The sequence below is a fragment of the Salvia miltiorrhiza genome, chromosome 8 (genome assembly GCF_028751815.1).
Source record: "Salvia miltiorrhiza cultivar Shanhuang (shh) chromosome 8, IMPLAD_Smil_shh, whole genome shotgun sequence".
NCBI classification, from domain to species: Eukaryota; Viridiplantae; Streptophyta; class Magnoliopsida; order Lamiales; family Lamiaceae; genus Salvia; species Salvia miltiorrhiza.
Window position 1 is genome coordinate 15,071,195 of NC_080394.1, and position 20,535 is coordinate 15,091,729.

Consider the following 20,535-nt stretch of genomic DNA (forward strand, 5'->3'; position numbering starts at 1 on the left):
ACGAGCATGCTCAAACACCGCCCACAAGTTGTCGCACAACGAATCCGATCCCCGATAATTGTCATGTAGGACGTGGATAGCGAGTAGCGAATCCGTATAAATAACCAGAGGCCCGAGGTTGTTTTCCAAACAGAAACCAATGCCCAAAATAATCGCATGTAATTCTCCCATCAAAACAGTAGCCATCTATCCGACATGTCGACAGACGACCGCCTGCACTTTACCACAATGGTCTCTTATTCAGACGTCCGCACACTACATACTATTTATATATTCTAACAAAAAAAATTCTAAACTGGATTATGACTATCGCACAAGAAATGATTGATTAAGCATTTATAGTTTTGTTCTTAAAATATAGTCTAAACTTCAACTTTATGATAACTTTTAATTCGCTCGAATTTTTAAATATAACATGTATTTATCTCCGTTGTTTAATTTATAGGCTGAATCAAACTATACAACCAAGTAAAAATGACATGGATCATTAGAAACTATAACGTGACATCATTTTTAAAAAAATTACACATTTAGATCCTCGTTGATGGTGGCAGAGGGAGAACTCTAGAGATGCTTCCCAGGCCATGACACTAGAAGATGTTGAAGCGCTTCGAAATGTGCAGGTGAACGTTGCTTAGAGCACCCGCATCGCGGGTGCTCGAGTGAGTACTCGAACTCACTCGAGGAGAGGAGTGGCTTCGAGGAGTGCAATGCGGGGGGAGGTCCTCGAGGAGTACCCGAGTTATCGGGTATCCTCGAGTGATTTTCTTTTTTTTTTTTTCTTTTTTTTTTAATTTTCTTCTTCTCTTTAAAAATTTCTCTCTCCTCTTTAAAAACTAAAAAAATCAAGTAGGCTATCAAGGAACCCCAATGCAGCACTACCTACTCAATAACACAACCACTATCAAATAGGCTATCAAGTAGGCTATCAAGGAACCCCCAATGCGGATGCTCTTAGTCAGCAGAGCGTAGGAACGACCATCACACAAAGCTACACGTGGTCTTCGAAATCGTTGAATTACAATGGAATCAATGTGTCAATATGATATAGTAATAAAATTTGAATTTTTTTTTCCCGCAATTGGGTGAAACTACTCTTGAATATTGGAGATAAAATATTGAAAATGTGAAAATGAATTGTAGGATGAAAGCAGATTTAATAATTATAAAAATACATTAATTTTTAACTTTTTGAAATTTGACCTCACTCCAAAAATTCATAGTTCAATAAATTAATTGTCTGAAGTTCGATTGACAATTTAAAGATACAATCGAAAACAACTTGATAATAGCTCTCTAATGATACTTTTATTGTTAAGTTCACTAAAAGTGGTCAAAAAAAAAATATAAAGTTTTATGACAACGGTTTTTATGCTATTTTTTTTATCACTTCCAATAACCAAAATTCAATAATATAAGTATCATTAGAAAAATAAGTGAAAAACTTTCCAACAAATAACCATTGGAATTCTGACAATCAAATTATGAGCCAATGAACTTTGGACTTAAGTCAAATTTAATATATATACACACACATATATATATATATATATATATATGTATTTTTTTTCAAAAAAGGAAAAGAAAATTATAATTAAAAAATAAAATTTAGATATTGTTTGTATATTTATAGGTAATTAACTTTTTTTAAAATTGCAAACTAATTAGGGGTGGGAATCTCTCGAAAAAAGTTAGAAGTGGGAAATAGTTTGATTTTGATTAATGAGATCGAAATAAAAAATGATGACCCATAATTTTTGAATATGGATTCAATCTAATTGATCATTCGGTTAACTGAAAAATAAACGGGTTTGACCCGTCCTTTATTTATTTAACCAAATAACTAATTTTTAATTAAAAAATAAATGTGATTTTTTTTATTTGCAAAATAAAAATGTGATTAGAAATCAAAATTTAGGATATAATCTATGAATTTATAAGCAATAAAGTGATCAACCCTTTAAAAAAAAGAAAAAAGGGTTCATTGGTCCGCAAACAGGAATCTCTCACTATAAAAATTCCCAAGCTGCTTTTTTTATCTTTGCTTCAAGAGAGGGAAAACGCAAAAATCTTGAGAATCTATTTATAATCATACATTATACTTATATATATAGAGAGAATGATGATATGGAGGAGAAGTTGAAGGGGAGAGGGGGGGAGTGGGGAGATGGCGAGAGGAGAGTGTTCTTACAAGAGGACAACTTTGGTTGTTTGTTCCGTGAACATTGTCGTTGCTCTCTATGTGCTCCACTCTCTCTACGCTTCTGTCTACAACTACTCCTTCACTGATACTCACACCAGTAAGAGCTTCTCTAAAAGTTTCCCCCCCTTTTTAGTCTTTGATTCTCTTGAAACCACAGGTGGAAAATTCTTTGGGCTGAATTTGTTGGTCTTTGTGGAAAAGCATGGTTCTTGATATGTTTGCAGATAGAACTTTATGTTTAAGTTTCAGCTATATTCTTGATTTCCCTCATTGCTGAATAATCTAATTTCAAGCGGATGCATTACTTTCTTTACTCAATTAGTCAATTATAGAGTGTTCTGGAATACCATAATGTTCCGATTGTTATGAGTCATTATAATGCTGAATCTTCTTTGACCGACTTTTGCGTCTGCTTTGCTGAAATCGTGTTCTAGCTAACCTGTGCTGTGCTTATACAGTATTTAAATACAGTGCAAATCAGATTAGCATAATGGAAGAGCATGGTTCTTGATATGTTTGCAGATAGAACTTTATGTTTAAGTTTCAGCTATATTCTTGATTTCCCTCATTGCTGAATAATCTAATTTCAAGCGGATGCATTACTTTCTTTACTCAATTAGTCAATTATAGAGTGTTCTGGAATACCATAATGTTCCGATTGTTATGAGTCATTATAATGCTGAATCTTCTTTGACCGACTTTTGCGTCTGCTTTGCTGAAATCGTGTTCTAGCTAACCTGTGCTGTGCTTATACAGTATTTAAATACAGTGCAAATCAGATTAGCATAATGGAAGAGTCGAATCAAATACGAAAAGCAGCAGAACCCACAGAACTTATTCGATTGGTGAGATCCCGTTTATCTTCAGGAAGAAGTTGTAGATAATTGGTTGTACGAATCTTCTTGGTCCCAGTGTGTGTGTATCTTGATGTTGGTTTTGCTATCTTTAGTTTTACCACTGGATAATGGATATATTGTTTGTGGTTAAAGGTCTCACAGCTAAAGGAAAGATTTGTAAGTGAAGAAAGAGTTGAAAGATTGCCTCAGCATTTGAAACAAAAGTTGATATATGAGATCCTAGATAAGTTCAGAAGCTTAGATGCTGCTGCCAATGGTACAGAGCAACGGGGTAAATATATCCTTAAATTTTGATGTCTAGTTTAATCATTATGCTACCTTAGTTCTTTTTATGCAAAATCCGTTTAGAATTCTATGTTTGTATGTGGAAATCTAAAATGGTTGGATTCTTTGATGCTTTAACACTATGTTAGAACTTAGAAGTAGAAATCTTACGCTATTTTTTTTTTGGATGTTAGAGCTATAAGTCTTGTTGGAATGAATAATCAAGAAGATTTATCAGTAGGTAGAATTAGGTGAGGATTGGACTGGTTGTTGGAGGGGTGGACTGAGCATGGTATATGGAAATCTAAATTGTGGGGTTGATGGAAGGTGAAGGAAGGAGAGGACAATAGATAAATTAATCTCTGTTAAATTAAATCTTCCTTAGATTGGAATATAATTGATAGTATTTTCTATGGTAATAGCAGTTTCAGTAGCTAAAGCTTCATGTGCTTTTATTTCAGATGCTGATTTTGATTTTCTATTATGTCACACTTGAAGCATGTCTGTTTTGTCAATCGCAATCCCATGCACATGGGGTTAACCACTTATAATATTCTGTTAATATTAAACCACAACTTTAATGTAAACTTTGCAATATAATATTGAAACACACTACGAAACATATCTTCCTTTTCAAACTTACAACCCTAAAGTATCAATACATTAATTCCAACCATAATTTCTGTGAGATAATGTGCCTGCATCAGTAATAGAAGATCAGTGGGGGTCTTGGAGCAATAAGATAGAATATGAAGGATTGAAGAGCAAGAAAATAAGCTGTTAGTTCAAGTTAGTTATACAGCTGGTTTTAGCTCATCTTGAGTGTTCAATTTTGTGTGGCTCAGATTAGATCTCTAGCTGAGTATATATACTTGATTGTGTATTCAGAGATTAAGATCTGGGTGAAGTAGGCAACGTTGAGAAGAGAGAGTGAAAGCAGCCATTGTAGTTGGCTTGAGAGCTGTGATTCTCGTCATTCTTGTAATTGTACTTGGTGTAATCTTCTTCTTTGATTCATATAGTAGAAAGACAATATCTCTCTCGTGGATGTAAGATCTGAAAAGATCCGAACCACGTAAATTCCTTGTGTTCCTAATTTTCTCTAGTTCCCTGCATGTTTAGGTTTTGTTCTTGAGTTGGTGTTACTCTGTTGCTTTGATTCTTGAGCTGTAAGCCGATTGCTGTGAGAGGACTTGTTACTTAATTCCTAACAATATCAAATTTTACACAGGCCAATACACTTTTTGGAAAAAAATACAACTTTGTAAATTGTATTGGGGATACTGAAAATTAAGGTTGGACTTGGAACTGAATGAAACCAAACCACACTTAATTTTCTCTTTCTTCTCAAGAAAATCCCTTGCTCAAGTATAGCCCCTCAACTTGATTATCTTTGCTATATGTCACTTATACAGTTTTCTTGGCTATTATCTTATCTTATCATATTGAAGAAGCAGATGAAAATGAATAGTGTCTAGTATCAATAAAGAAATACCTCCTTTATGAATTACTGGCACATGGCCTAGTTACTGAGATTTTAGTCCTTAAGCACGAGAAAAAAGTTGACGACCTACATTGTTTGAGAGTCTAGAATTCCAAAACCCTGTCTCTATTAGTTTCTATTATCAAAATTTAGCTTGGTGTTACCATGAAAATTGATTTAATTGTGTAAATATGTTTATTCTAGCTCTCTTATATGTTGGTTCTTTTTCATATCCGTTTCTTGATTGCTGGAGCGTTTGAATTGATATGACATAGGAACACAAGAAACATAAGTACCCCATGTTATTCCTTAAGTTTATGCTTACGAATTCCCACCCTTGGCCAACAGATTCTTATTTATTTTCCTTTAAAACTGTGCTAGACGTCATGTGGAATATAATTGAAGAAATCACCCAAGGCTTCACAAGTGGGACTGCATCTAATAATTCAAAACAACCAGATAACAATTCATAACTAAGTTCTTGAAACTGCAAATGTTAGGATTTTGAAAGCAATGGAGGATTCTTGGGTGGTTAGTTACTGCCTTCCATCTTTATCAATCATTATTAACTATTGAATAATTTGAATTACCTATCTAGGTGTAGATCCCTTTTTATGCCGCCGGGCAGATCTGGAAGCGTTATTACAATTTATTCAGTATTATTGCAAAGGAAATATTGGAACAAATTGTTAGCTTGGGGAATGTCTTTGGTACCTTAACTTCCCTGCCATAAATTAGGTCCTCACAGTCCTTTCAAATTATTGGGCATCCACAACAGCATTTTAATGTGACTAATGGGACTACGCATATACAAACAAGAACTCAAGCTTCTTATTTTAATTTTAGTCTTTGTTTCACAAGTGATTGGTATACTCTAATTGAAAGGCATCATGCATTTGAATATAATCGAAAGTACAAGAGTTTTTGCAACAAAATAGTTGGACCGGTTATCTCGAGGTTTTAGGAGAAATTGTAACACAGAATGTTGTAAAATCTTACAATTAGAGGGCGTTTACTTTGAGTGATAGGATGAATAGATAGCAATAATCCAAGCTAATCTACCGACTACCATTTATTTTGTGGCTTCATTAATTTTGAACTTGTTAGACCATCTTATCCTTCAAATACTAAATCCTTTGTTTTATCAATCTATCCTACCACTCAAAGTAAATGCTCCCCCCCATCAAAAAAACATAAGTAAATAATTAAATAAATAAAAGGAAAAGAGAATAAATTACAAAGTTACATCGGGCGTACTCGAGGGGAGAACAACCGCAACGATGAATCGAATGGCGGGGGAGGTGAGTGAATCTAATCAGTGAGTAGTTATGAGAATCAACTCGCGTGCTTAGCTAACTTGTGGGGGGTACACAGACCCAAGTGTTTTAGTTCAACTTAGTGTTTAGAAACGTAGTACTAGTAACTAACCGGATCAGGTAAGACATAAGAATAGAGCCAGTCTATTTTATGTTTTACATGATTTGTTAAGGGAGGGGAAGTAACAACGATACTCTGAGGTGCACTGCTTCAGTTGGGCCTAGTGCAGTTCCTCATACTCACACACGTATGTTTTTTATTATGAATGTTGAGCATTGGCGGCCAACCTAGCCCAGTAAATAGGAAAGTACATTAGATGAAGTTCGGAGGATGGATGAGTCTTTTGAACCTTACATGTTCAAGCAAACACTGTAAAGGGTCGATGTCCCGACTAATATTTGTCACATATCCGTTGTCCGAGGAATTGCAAGGCGCCGGGGGGCCAGATAGTGTCCACACACATGCAGCTCGGCATTATGGGGAGGGCAAGTATGTGGCCCGCTGACGCCGAGGGGCTGATTGTTGCCTGTGTGCTGGCAACCCGGCAGTGCGCAAGGAGTAAGTGTGCGCGAAGGTTGGGTGCTCGCGCGCATGCACCCACTGGGGAACAATAGTGCAGGTGGGAACCAAGCGTCCAACGCCGAGGGCAAAACTCCGGTACTGGCATGGCGTGCTGCAGGCAACATCCACCAATGCCGATAGTAGGGTATCCTCCTCTATCTCCTAGTGTGCAATCTCTACTTCATCTGACACAAGGCTGAAATATCCTTGCTCGTCCAGTGCCTACATGGAGCAAATTTGGCAGCAGTATTTGATCTTTTAAGGGGGCGTTTACTTTGAAGGATTAGCCTTGATCTTTTAATTACTTTGAAGGATTAGCCTTGATAGATAAAAATAGTAAGGCTAATTCCTTGTTTACTTTGATAGATTGAAACTTTGGGATATCCCAAACCTCTTGATTATTTCTATCATTTGAGCTAGTTTTGCTTGATTCTTATCCCATTCAAAAGGTGGGATTGGAGAAATCCTACTCTTGAGGATAAAAATACTCATTCATCCATTTTATCAATCATGCAAACTAAACGCCCTGTAAAGGTATTGATAAGCATAACAGGAAAAGGAACGAGGGTACCTTACACGGCTGTGGCGAATGTGCCCATATCCATGTGTGCCCGGACTTCCTACGGGGGGTAAATTTTGTATAGGCACGCGTACATATCTTTGTTGATGTTCAAGACAATTTGCTTAACAGTGAAGGGTTCCATCTTCGAAGATGAGTTTATTTCGTGAATACCATAGGTGATTCACGGTTGTGACTAAGGCTAGAGGCTTAGCTTTTTAGACGATGGCTGATCTCATTCTCTTGCAAGTAACGTGGTTGATAGCACTATGCCGAATAGTCATTTGGTGCTTTATTCTCAACCATTCCTGTATATAGCTCCACACCTTTTTAGTGGTAGCACTCTTAAAAAATAAATAATCGTGTGCGTCCTCCTCGGTGTTGACATGTTATCAAATTGTTCAATTGGAAGTCAATTAGACTTGGACATAAGCATGCACAATCAACCTCACACGTGCATGTGCTTTAGCGTGCATTTGTGCTTGATCTTTCAACTCAAATAAAGGTATGTAGCCACTAAAAGTAATTGAAATAGTAGAGACAAAGATATAAAAACACATTAATTCTATTGATAAATTATGTAATAAAGTACTGCTAAAACTAACTCCAACTTCAGATTTTAATGTTGAACAACCTCATTGATGCGGACATAAGGCCCAAGACTTGTTTGGAAAAGTTGAAAGTTTAGAAGTTAAATATGCAGAATAAAACTAGGCAGTGAAATATGAAAACTGTGAAAAAGTGGTTTTGGTCCTCGGCCCTAACTAGTATCTAAGCAGCAAACTATATGGTCACAAACGACCTAATTCTACCCGGACAAGGTTGTTCTGGTATGCTTCTCCCAATATGACTTGGACATTCCTTGCTTATCCTTCTCCTGCTCAAACACGTCCTCTCTTTGCCCCATCTTTTCACCCCTTATACTCGGAAATTTCCCTTATCCAGCCTTTTGTCCTTATTTACTCACAGCCACTCTGCTTAGGGGGCGTTTACCTTGAGTGATAGGATAGATTGATAAAACAAAGGATTTAGTATTTGTAGGATAAGATGGTCAAACAAGTTCAAAACTAATCAATCCATCAAAGTAAATGGTAGACTCTCTTGGATTATTTTTATCTATAATCATATCACTCAAAAGTAAATGCCCCCTTAGTGTACTCGACCGAGTGGACTCTCTCTTGTTCATAGATCTCAGCATCCTTAGCATTTAAATCCTTCTAACTTTGGAGTCTGCCCCTTCCACTAGTTTTGTTAAAATGTGTCTCAATGTGCCCATATCGCAAATGTAGGATTTATGCCCACTAAACCCCTGCACAATTTTATCCCTATAAACTTACTCAAAATGACAATTTATGTACAAAAATTGAATAAAAAAAAATAATGTGACTTGGATTTGTTTGTAACAATACTCTCTTTGTCTAGATAGATGTGGTGAGATTGTAACACCAACAAAATTAAGGGAAAATGTTATATACAACAATTTTGCTGATAAACATCTAGTTATAACAAAGGGAAGATATTTGTTTATATCACGTGTTTATGTTCCCTGTATGCTTTGCTTATGCTATAATGCTCTTTTACTTTTATTTTTATTGGACAGATGCAGTAGAATCCTGGCGCAAACAAAAATTAAAAGAAGCTAAAAAACTTATTCGTGGGAAAATGTTAAATACGACAATTTTACCTGAGGAAGCCGGTATCATATGCATTCCCTTTGGTCTTCTTTAGGCTTCTCAGGTTCTTTATTTGATTTACAAATTGCATTCTCAATTACCTGCTTGCAGGTGCTGTTTCAAGAGCTTTAGGTTCTGATTGGTCTGAGATGTCAAAAGAGATTGGTCTATGGATACCAGTAGAAATTGTTAACAAGGAACATGACGACAAACCTGAGAGTGACGAAGAACTCGGTAATTACCTGGTTGCATTTTAGATTTATTAATTTCTGATTCTGATGCTCTTCATTTTCTTCCAATTCAATATAAAGTTCCTTCTTGTAAAACAGCAAAATTAGTTTGTCAAAAGAATTTGTGAAAACTAACTTGTTGGTTGATGTTCATTTCCGTATGCCAGATGAAGAAATCCTACCAGGCAGAAAGCTACCTCCCGAATGCCATGCTGAACTTCATAGTGATTATGATGGTGCTGCTGTCAGATGGGGCCTTACCCACCATAAAGACTCTGCATACGAATGTTGCATGTCATGTTTGGATCAAGCCAGGCGTGCCAAACCCGGTCAAAAGAAATGCAATATATGGGTTTATTGTCCATCGGAGACGGGATGCTACTCTCCAGACATATATGAACATAAACATGGCGAGTGCTGGCTAAAACATGTGAGTTTGCAACCACTGACTTTGTACTCGCATTATATCATATATATATATTTAGGGGGTGTTTACTTTTCATGATTAATAATATGCATGATTGAGTATTTTTATCTTCATTATTAGGATTTCTCCAATCAAATTCCTTTCAATGTGATATGAATAAAGCAAAGTTAGCTAAGGGCCTTGGGATATCCCAAGTTCCAATCCATCTTAGTGAACAATGGATTGACCTGTGTTATTTTTTTATCTATGTAGTCTAATCCTCATAGTAAATGCCTTCTTAAGGAAAAGAAATACTCTGTATGCTATAACGTTTAATCTTGTATCTTAAATTGTCGAAGAAACTGAATCTTGTCCCTTTTTCATTGTTGTCTGCAGTCAGAAACACCGAAACTAAACTTTAAAGACAAGTATCCAGAATCATATCGAGATGCTCATGTGAATGCTCCAGTTGTTGTTCCATGGGTATCTGGTGTCATCACCATGTGAGTTGTTTTGTTTTGTTTTGCTAGCATCAAGTATCTATAGCTGTGTCATATTTTTCTGCAAAGGCAGTGGAATATGGTTCAGTTCTCTTCAGTATTTAGCTTGATTCTGTTGGGTTTTACCTAACAATAATCGACATATAAGTAGCTTAAACTAGTATACATGTATATGATCACTTCATTATAATGATACTGTTGATTTGTTATATCTTTCGTGCCAAAATTATGTCTGAGATCTGAATTTCGTCTCAACCATTTGTGATACATGAGGTAAGGTAGTGCGTACTTGCGAGGTGTGGCATTGTCGTTACATCATCCTAAGCATGGATTAGTTGGAGTTGGGATGAGATCCTATGAAAATCACACCTTTTGTGAGAATTGAAAATCATGCAAAAACACATAAAAAATATATGAACAAGAGATTATCATATTATGAACAATTAAGTATAATACATATATATGGAGGTGTAAATTCGGTATACCCGACCCGATACCCGCGCGGGTATATTGGGTACCCGATACCCTCTCAGTTCATAAAATCGGTCGGGTGCGGATATGTAATTCAGAAAAATTCAGGTGTCAGGTACTTGCGTTGGGTAATGCGGTTATGCACCCAATTTAGATTGAATTAATTATTATTTTTATTTATTTTAATTATTATTGGGTATAATTTTGAATTTCTAATTTCCTCCTTCCTATTCCTTTCTATGGGAATCGAGAATGAAGAAATTATGGGTACTCGAGAAGATATACATGATTGAAAATCAACTAATAAGAATGCTATCTTTCGTGAGAGTTATATTGATAATGTTATCTTTCGCGAGAAATGAGAATGATTGTATAAGCCAGTATATAGTGTTGCATAAGTTGCAGTATAAAACTCCATAAAATTTTTACCTGAGTTCGAATCCTGGAGGGACCGAAAATTTTATCTAATTAATTGAATTTCGTTATGCAGTCATTATAAGCAGCTTATGCAAATTACAAGCATCTTATGCAATATATATATTGACTTATGCAATCAGTCTCCATTCTCACCACATTTTATATATCAACGCACTTAAAATAATATTTATATATCTTCCACAACTTACATTAACTACTCTTTACTTAATCTGCGTGCCCAAATGATGCTCATAATTTTGATTTATTATTAATAGATATTATATTAAAAAATCATTGTTATTTTTTTTTTTTAGAATTACAAGAGTTATCTATTATATAGTCAAATAAGTCACTCGCATATAGGCGGGACCTCTACACCACACAAATGTAAAATTGAACTCAAGACATCTCACAAAGGAGTCTTTAAGTGCTTCAGCTTTGCTACTTGAGTTAGGCCTAATAGGCAAATTTTTTCGTTGTTTACTTACTTAAGTTTGCACCCCTCATGTATCGTTGATGGGTTGCACCCCTCGTGCGTGGTTTAATGAATTTTACTTAAAAAAAAAGAAAAAAGAAAAAAGAAAAAAAAAACTTACTTAAGTTTGCATGGTTTAAATGTCTTTTTGAAGATGAATACAACATTTAGATTTATAATCATTTACTATAAAACATTGACCCCATGTTCTGTAAAACCCCATGAGTTTATTTAGATTTGATCCTTCAATAAAAGATTATTTGTCTCAACAATGACAGAATTCCCCTAATCACTGGCACGGATTCAGTTCATAATTTCATTTTCATGTTGATAGCATAATTTCCGTGAACCCTAGATTCATGCCACTAATTGCAATGATTAGTTGTCTTACCAAGTAGTACTATTCTTCTACAATTTTGACCAAATAGGGCTAATATATATAGAGATGTTTCTCAATTCTGACTTTGTTCTGGGTGTATATTATCTTCTTATATTAAAATGGATTATGTCAGTTAAATAGGCTAAAAGTTTAATTTGGTCTTATTTTTATACTTTAATCTTTTAAATTCTTTTACAAATAGATGCTATTCAAATATCAATAGGACTTTGTGGCAAATTAGACCAATTTGTTAATATATTTCAATAACTTTTCGATTTGTACTCCCTCCGTCCACTAATTCAAGACCTAAGAGGCAAAATAGCGAATTTTAAGAAAAATTGTATATTTATTAGTTGAGTGGAGAAATGGACCCACAAAATATATTGTTTATTGGTTGAGTGGAGAAAATGACCCACAAAGTGTATTGTTTATAGTTGAGTGGAGAAAAAATGTATTGCTTATTAGGACCCAGCAATTAAAATATGAATAAAAACTTACTAAAAATAGATAGACCTTGAGTTGGTGGACAGGACCAAAAAAGAAAGAAGGTATTGAATTAGTGGATGGAGGGAGTAATAAATTTGTCCCTGATTTTTTTTTTTTTTTTTGCATTAGTGTGGAGAAGAGTTTTTTTATATAGATCTAATATTTAAACTCAAAATTGATAGAAAACACTTTGAAGCCCATTATCTTAGTTGTGTCCTCGTGATGTTAATTTTACCGCCCAACGTTCAATGACTAAGTAATTAAGTTAGGAGTTTGTCGATTGTATAAGAGTTAGATGGAACAGTAACTTAGACTTATTTGAAAATTAGAACAAAAAAATTTCGAGTTTACAAAAATAAGATACTAATTAATAAGTTATGCACCCATAGGATAATTCTCCAATCCATTTTAAAAGTTTCGAACTTTACTTTGATTGTTGTAGGCATTATCAGGTGCTCGGTCTATGCGAGTAAGCCCGGAACTTCTTAAAATGGGTTGAGAATTATTTTGCGGGGTGCCTTACTTATTAATTAGTTTCCTAATTTTACAAACTTAAAAACTTTTATTATAATTTCTAAATCAGTTTAAGTTATTGTCTTAAAAGATCATCTAACTCACATAAAAATAAGAACTTTATAATAATTCGAGTTGTAATTTTGGACATTTAGATTGATAATATAGGAGGACAATTTAAACAATTATTTTCAAAAGCTTCAATCAATCTTGAATTTGGATGTGGAGATGAACATCTTAATCGCAACTCCAAACTTGTGCCAATATTTAAGATGAAGAAATTTACTATAAACTGAAATTAGGTCTAATCTGCGATAACGTAAAAGAGAAGATTTTCAATAGCAATTCTTTCTTTAATGAATGTCTTAATGTAGGGCATAAAATTCCTTTTTAAATAAGTGTGGTGTCATGGGCAAGTTGTGTAAAATTATTTATTTCATTTAAAGTTTTAAACTACCTCCACGATTGTATGCCCCCCTTTTGCTCTCCCACGCATGTGATGGCAGTGATGCAAACAAACAACTTTCATCTTCAATCTCACCCAATTCAAACCATTCTCGTATTTTATTGCTTTTCTATTTGGATTATTATTTCAATCTTCACAAAAAGTTGTATATAAATTCGCCAAATAATTTCTATGTTGAGATTCACTTTGCATTTTTTATACAATTATGTGCGGATCGGTCCGATCTCTGAAATTCGTTCATAAAAATTGTTTCATGAGTTAAGACTAATTAGATAGCCTCACAAGAGACTATTCCTTTGATCTTATATACAAAATTGTGTATTAAACTTATTAGAAACAAAGATAATATTGTTTTAAATTTAATCAAAGATAGTTTTTTAAATACAATCAATTCTGTTATTTTTTATACACAAGTTTGATTCATGAAAAAGAAAAATAGGCCAAATATTACATCTCCGCGTATCCAGCTTTGTTACAGCAAAGCAAAATCTGAGAAAGAGAAAAAGATAAGAGAATAATGGGGCCCACAATAAGAGAAATTAACAAACCTGTTTTCCTCTCCAAAAAAAAAAAAAAAAAACCTGTTTTCCACAGCCTGGAATTATTGTCAATAATAATCAATGTAATGTCAGAAATTCATACCAACTCTTTTTTCTTTTTTTCTTTCTTCTCTTTTTCCATTGCTTAATTACAGCGAAGATCGCTCCTTCAATCTATCGACGCCAAAGCCCTTCTTTTCTTTTTCTTTTTTCCTGTTTTTTTCTTATTCTTTTTTTCATAGTCCTAAAATCTAATAGGCAAAAAAAAATCTCGTCTGATATCTCTGTTTTTGTTAAGTTTGAGTCTAGCTTTTTTTTCAAAATATGTAACTATTATCTCTCAGCTGCACCCCTATTCCAGAAAATTAATTAAAACCACCAATAACAGCTGAACCAGCCAAATTTATGCCACATTATTGAACTCTTCGATAATTGAATAAAACAGATACTACTCAATAAATTACACATTGAAGAAGACAGTACATGAACACAAGTTTCCATGTTGAATTTTCAAAATTGATTTCTTGACTTCAAAGAGTTAGATCAACACAATCCATCAATACATTTCTTTTTCCAAGTTTACTATCAAAAGTGGGGGAGGATAGAGCTATAATATTGTACAAGTCAAGTGAAAAAAAAGAATAAATTAAATACAACTAGCAATCTTCCTTTTGAGGCTCAAAAATGAGGTGAAGGAAAATTAAATACAACATACGAAATGCAACATATTCCAAAACAGACTTAAACTTAACCTGTATGTGATTCTCCAGTTATCCTTTGATCACGAAATGAAACTGCTTTTTGTATCATCTACAATCCGTGGAGCTAAACGTGTCCGCGAATCCAGAAGGTTTCGAAGGGATGCTCGACTGCGTCTGGCTGTAGGAGAAATCATCGAACATTCTAGAAGTACCCTCATCGGCTTGCCATCTCTGTAGGGCTTGAGGGAGGCTCATGTGGAGGTTGACACCATCACCTTCGTCCTCCGGGGTTCTAGAAGGTTTCCACTGCTCCACGAGAGGTCCCAGGACGTTCACTGCATGCCCCATGTCGGGCCTCTGGAATGGCTCACGAGCAGTGCAATGGCCAGCCAGCTCGGCAACCTTGCAGATGCTTTCATAAGTTTCATCGTCTGGTTGAAGGTTCTGGTCGATGGACTTCTGGAGGTTTTCTTTGCTGATAAGGACCCTGCGGAACCATGTCACCAGATGGGACCTCTCGTCTGGCATGTTCTCATCGAGGGCTTTTCTACCAGTTAAAATCTCCATTAACACAACTCCAAAGGCGTAGACATCGACTTTCGTTGTCACTCTTCCAGTAGCTGAAGAGATAGTTGAAGAATTAGAATGTTACTAAAGATATATTATCTGAAAGAAATTCAATCATGTAAATAGAATGCATATTTGGATTCTAAGGATAAGTACATCACAAGGCAAAATAGGTGAGCTATTTCAATAGCATTCGGATATTACAGCACGCGTAAGATGATGATTTGCGTTGCCACTCTCGTCTAGATAAAGAACACTAAAGCAGGAAATCTCAACTAAGAGTACTAAGTCGAAGTTGCAGCAAGTTTCACAAACTCAAAATGCAGTCTTTAACACTCACTCTTAAGTTGAGAAAAATTCTCTGTGGTGTGATGATGCCAATTTGTAGAAATTATCCCACTTATCTTGGAATTTATTCAGCATGTCTAGAACATAAGTTGAGTTATACATGTGATTATGCTATGAACTAATATCAAGTTCAACACTTAATCTAAAGCACAAATTCAAGCTTAGAATTAGCAGCAAGTGATGTTAAATGTTACAATCCCTTGAAAACCAGACTGTCAAAAATATAAATTAAGCAAGTTTACCATCTTCAGCACTAGACATGAACATCAAAGAAACAGCAGAGGTAATACATACCAGCATATTCAGGTGCAAGATACCCAAATGTTCCAGCCAACCGCGTCTCAACAGAATACTTGCCATCAGGTGCATTTCTCACCAATCCAAAATCTGCCACCTTGGCTCTCATGTCATCAGACAGGAGTATATTTGACGGCTTCAAATCTCTGTGAATGAAACTCTGCTGCGCCAAACTGTGCAGATACTCGACTCCTCTGGCCACATCCAACGCTATTGTCACCCGTTGCTTCCAGGTGAGAAGCTGATAGCCATGTTCCTCCCATTCAAACAAATGCTGGCCTAAATGCCCCTGCGGCATGTACTCATACACCAAGAGCCTCTCATGGCCGTTTATACAGTAACCTAAAAGAGCAACCAGGTGTCTGTGACGAACTTTGGTTAGGACCGCGATCTCTGCCTGAAACTCATTCATCCCTTTCGTACCCATAGCACCCGACTCCATCCTCTTGACTGCAATCTTGGTCCCATCGTGCAACTCGCCCTTGTACACGACCCCAAACCCTCCTCTACCCAAGATATTCTCTTCACTGAAATTATCCGTCACTTGCCTAAGAACCTGAATCGAGATGGCAACGTTGCCACCCTCGAAAACGGGCATCTCGCTATGATCACCACTGCTCTGGCTCATGATCTCACTCGAGACACCGGCATATCCACTCACTCCATTGCTCATAACCATCTCCTTCCCCTGCTCAGACCCCTCAATCACCCTAAACCTCTTATGCCGTCTCTTCAAATAGCATTTATAAGACACAAACAACAGAATTCCAACAAAAACAAGAACAGCTATAACCACCCCAACAACCATACCAACCGATGGAGACTTCTTCGAAGATCCAGAGCCCCCATCCGACTGGCTCGGATTCGCACCGGATCCACCGGCACCACCTCCACCACCACCACCACTACTATCACTCTTACCAAGCAACACATTTCCACCATATGAAAAACTCACATTATGAGGAAAGCTCAAAATCGGCCCCGTTAAATTATTATTCGACACATCAAATGTCTGAAGCTGCGGCAAAGTAGTCAAGACAGAAGGGATCTCACCAGTGAGCCTGTTATCACTCAACACCAAAGTCCTCAACGAAGTGAGATTGGCAAAGGCAGGCGATATAGTGCCTGAAAACCCCTGCTTCCCCATGTTGACAAGCGTCACATTCCTCCTCTGCGAATCGCAGATGATGAATCGCCATTCTTGGCAAGCATTGTTCCCTTCCCACGCCTCCGCCAGCGCCATTGGATACCCGAGAGCACCTGCCACATCAAGAAGCGCGCTGACCTGCGGATCACACGGCCCCGGTTGATCCAAACAGAAGCTATTAGTAGTAGGCCCTAAATTAGTTTGAATTCTATCTGGAAACTTAGGGTAAGGGCCCTGCAGCTTATTGTTTTGCAATGTAATGTTAAGAAGATTGGGCAAGTTAATCAAAGAAGGCGGCACTATCCCAGTAAACCTATTATCCCTCAGCTGCAGATCAAACAGATTTGTGCACTTTGATAAATCGGGAATTCCACCGGAAAACGCATTAGCGTGCAGCCAAACCTGTGACAGCTGAGACATATCAGAAAGCACATCGATACTTCCAGATAAGCCTTGGTCCTGATTGTTGAGCCACAGATTCCGAATCTCCGATCCGGAGAAAGATCCCGGCAGAGATCCGGTCAAGTTGTTGTAGGATAGCCTCAAATCCTGCAAATTGGGGAAGGAATCGAAAATGTCTGGAATGACGCCATTAATGCTAGCATTGCTGGCGTAGAACTTGACAAGATTTGAACTATCGGTCAAATAAGTTGGGATTTGCCAGGAAGCGAGCTTGTTGTTTTCACTTATGCTGAAAACCTGGAGATTGGTGAGGCCTGCGAGGAAGTTGTTGGGGATTGAAGTGAAATCATTGTTGTCGAGGTAGAGTTGCTCGAGAGAGGTCATATTTTGGAAGGAAGGTAGGGCTCCGGTAAGGGAGTTTTGCTGGACGGCGAGGGATTGGAGCTGGGAGAGCTGGTTGGTTTCGGGAGGCAGAGTGCCGGAGACGGCGGCGGAGTCGAGGTTAATGCTGGTGACGAAGGAGTTGGTGGAGTCGCACTTGACGTTGTTCCAGGTGCAGAAGTGGGCGGAGGAGGACCAGCCGCGAGGGGGCGTGGAGAGGGAGGACAGGAGCTTGGACATGGCGGCGGAGTCGTCCGCGGCGGAGAGGCAAATGAGGCTGAGGAAGGAGAGGAGGCGGAGGCCGCGGTGGCGCGTGGCCATGGGGGCTGATGGAGAGAGAAGGAGAAGAAGAAAGTTGAGTTGTGTTGTGTTTTGCGGCTGCCTATGTTTTTATTAGTATCTGTATTTGTAATTGTGTTTTTGTGTATGGCGCACACCTGCTTCAAGGGTGGGCGGAACTTGTTTTTTTAAATTAATTACTGTGCCTCTTTTCTTACTTCACAAAAATCCACCATTCGTATTCCAAAAAATAAGGTTTAATTTTAAAAATAATAGTAATTATTATTATTATATTTTAATCAAAAAATTACTTATATTTGAATGAAAAATAAATTAATCATGTGATAGAATAATTAAATAAATTGATACATTAAAAACACATTTAATGTGTTGTTGAATAGTGTCTATAAATAAAAATAAACTAATTATAAATATACCAAAAAAAAAAAAAAACTTGAAAACTTTTTAAGGGACATAGGAAGCACTATTTTATCCTCCTACTTCCTTTCAATTTCCTTTATAAGGCATATATGGAATTACAATTTAACACTCGTGTTATGATTATTGTCCATCTTTTTCAGTTCCTTAATGTTCTATCTTTATCATTAAATAAAGGGTTAATAGCCAGAAAATACATGAAGCTTGCCCGAAATTGCAAATTGCACATTAACTTAAAAATTAGCCGTTAAATACATGAAGTTTTAATTTAAACGCAAATTGCACCCGACGAGTTTTTCGGCTAGGGTTAAGTTTGACGGTGATTACGTGGACATTACATGGCATATTGTGTGACTTTTTGTACACGCTGGCAAGCCACGTGGGCAAAACGACGTCGTTTTGCCCATAAATTAATTAATTGTCTTTTTTTTTGGGTTGAAGAATTGGAAAATGGAAAATAGCTAGAAGAGGTTGAAGTAAATTTGGGGGTAGACAGGGAAGGGGCGTTTGAACGGCACCGGTGTGGAGAGAAGGCAGGCGACGCCCTCGCCGGAGAAACAGGGGTGGCGGCGGCGCCAAATCTGGAAAATGGGTGGAGGCAGCGAAGCAGCTGTGTTGTCCGCCAAGGTGATAGCAGCGACACCCGTTGCTGCCAGTCGAAGGAAGAAAGAGACCGCGCCGGGCTGGAGGAGACGACGTCGGGTGCAGCGGCGGCGATGGCCGGAGCAGCGGCCGCGCCGAGCTGGAGGACCACTGCTAATTTGAAGTCTGTTGTGGGCGTTGCACGTCGAGAGATCCGTGGTTGTAAGTTTTGCACGGCGGAGATATTTTGTGTGTGCATTTTCTCTCTCTAGGTTTTAGCGGTGGTTTTTTGTTGTGTGAGTGCGGAGATTTTGTTCCTCTGTGAGAAAATTTGGAGTGCGCCAGATCTGAAAAATGGGTGGAGGCAGCGAAGCAGCTGTGTTGGAAGAAGGAGTGCGCCAGATCGAAGGAAGAAGGACTTCCCGCCGGGCTGGAGGAGACGACATCGGGCGCAGCGGCGGCGATGGCTGGCTGCTTGCCGGAGCAGGGGGAGCGGCGTCGAATGGCCGTCTGGCTGAGAGGGTGAGAGGGGCCAGAGAAAGGGAAAGAGGTCGAGTGTTAGAGAGAGGGAGTCTGGGAGAGAGAGATAGGCTGGAAAAGATAGGGGAGGCGCTGGGCGGCGCCACCGTTAGGCGTCTGAAATTATGGCGAGGTGGGCGCTGGCGGTCGGGTGTCGTCGACAGCTGGTGCTGATTTGTGCAGCTGTAATGGGGTCGCCGGGTGTCGCTGACCACCGCGCCGATCTCTTCTGTTCACATTCTTTTTAAAAAAAAATTATTTAAAAAAGTTTGACAAAAACAACACTGTTTTAAATGTCCGGCGGGAAGTCCACGTCTGCAATTTCCGACTGCCACATCAACTACGCTCACGCAGATAGATGGTCAACGCGGGTGCAATTTGCGTTTAAATTAAAAATTCATGTATTTTGGGGCTAATTTTTAAGTTCATGTGCAATTAATTTGCAATTTCGGGCAAACTTCATGTATTTTCTGGCTATTAACCCTTAAATAAAAGGTTATCTTTATTTTTTTACAACGTCAATTTTGAACGATATAAGCTTCGGTTATTGAAATCGAAAATATGAGTATAATTAGGAATGTCAATCAAGTTTAAATCTCTGGATTGATTCAAACATTTATAATTTGAAAAGTTTAGGACGGAAAAGTGAAAACTTTTAGTTCAACAAAATTTTAGCTCGAATAATTCGACAATTTGATAAGTTGGCCCGAAAATGGCCCTAGTCCTATAGGATTGATCTGGAAAAATAATGAAAAATTTCTCGTTATTTAATCTTTCAACTTCATACTTTAATTTTGAAAGTAAGCATAATATTTGTAAAATGTATTTTAATTCAGTATTCAAAAGTTATACTCATCATTTCACTTCTCTGTATTTTTAATCTAATACTTATAAAATATTTAGATGTAAAAAAAATGATAATCATATATTTAAAAAAAAAAAACATCCATATCCCTATAAAAATTTCATATTAATTATTATGTAAGTCAATTTTGAAACTTAACTTATTTACGTATGTATTTGTTTGTTATACATATAAAATTGTCAATAGAAATATAGTCCCCTCGTTCCATTA

At 37.1% G+C, this 20,535-nt stretch overlaps 2 protein-coding genes across 3 annotated transcripts; one reads left to right on the top strand and one right to left on the bottom strand.

Annotated features, from left to right (window-relative positions):
• Positions 1-1,955: 1,955 nt before the first annotated feature.
• LOC131001332 (uncharacterized) lies at positions 1,956-10,262 on the top strand. 2 transcript variants are annotated; one of them, XM_057927698.1, is made up of 7 exons: positions 1,956-2,300; positions 2,960-3,048; positions 3,193-3,331; positions 8,845-8,940; positions 9,029-9,151; positions 9,315-9,577; positions 9,950-10,262. In XM_057927698.1, exons 1-7 carry the CDS (start codon positions 2,168-2,170, stop codon positions 10,058-10,060), a joined length of 954 nt encoding a protein of 317 aa, XP_057783681.1. In that variant the 5' UTR covers positions 1,956-2,167; the 3' UTR covers positions 10,061-10,262. The 2 variants fall into 2 exon arrangements, with proteins under 2 accessions (XP_057783681.1, XP_057783682.1); XM_057927699.1 differs by lacking the exon at positions 8,845-8,940.
• Positions 10,263-14,293: 4,031 nt separating this feature from the next.
• Positions 14,294-18,115, bottom strand: LOC131001333 (receptor-like kinase TMK4). The gene is made up of 2 exons (XM_057927700.1): positions 15,710-18,115; positions 14,294-15,120 (listed from the first exon to the last, which is right to left on the bottom strand). Exons 1-2 carry the CDS (start codon positions 17,961-17,963, stop codon positions 14,606-14,608), a joined length of 2,769 nt encoding a protein of 922 aa, XP_057783683.1. The 5' UTR covers positions 17,964-18,115; the 3' UTR covers positions 14,294-14,605.
• Between the last annotated feature and the right edge of the window lie 2,420 nt (positions 18,116-20,535).

Excerpts from the sequence above, each read along its gene's own strand:
- LOC131001332 (XM_057927698.1), top strand. The coding sequence starts at position 2,168 with ATGGCGAGAGGAGAGTGTTCTTACAAGAGGACAACTTTGGTTGTTTGT. Across the intron at positions 2,301-2,959 it reads CTTCACTGATACTCACACCA|TATTTAAATACAGTGCAAAT; the intron begins GTAAGAGCTTCT and ends GTGCTTATACAG. Across the intron at positions 8,941-9,028 it reads AATTTTACCTGAGGAAGCCG|GTGCTGTTTCAAGAGCTTTA; the intron begins GTATCATATGCA and ends ACCTGCTTGCAG.
- LOC131001333 (XM_057927700.1), bottom strand. The coding sequence starts at position 17,963 with ATGGCCACGCGCCACCGCGGCCTCCGCCTCCTCTCCTTCCTCAGCCTC. Across the intron at positions 15,121-15,709 it reads TCTTGCACCTGAATATGCTG|CTACTGGAAGAGTGACAACG; the intron begins GTATGTATTACC and ends CTATCTCTTCAG.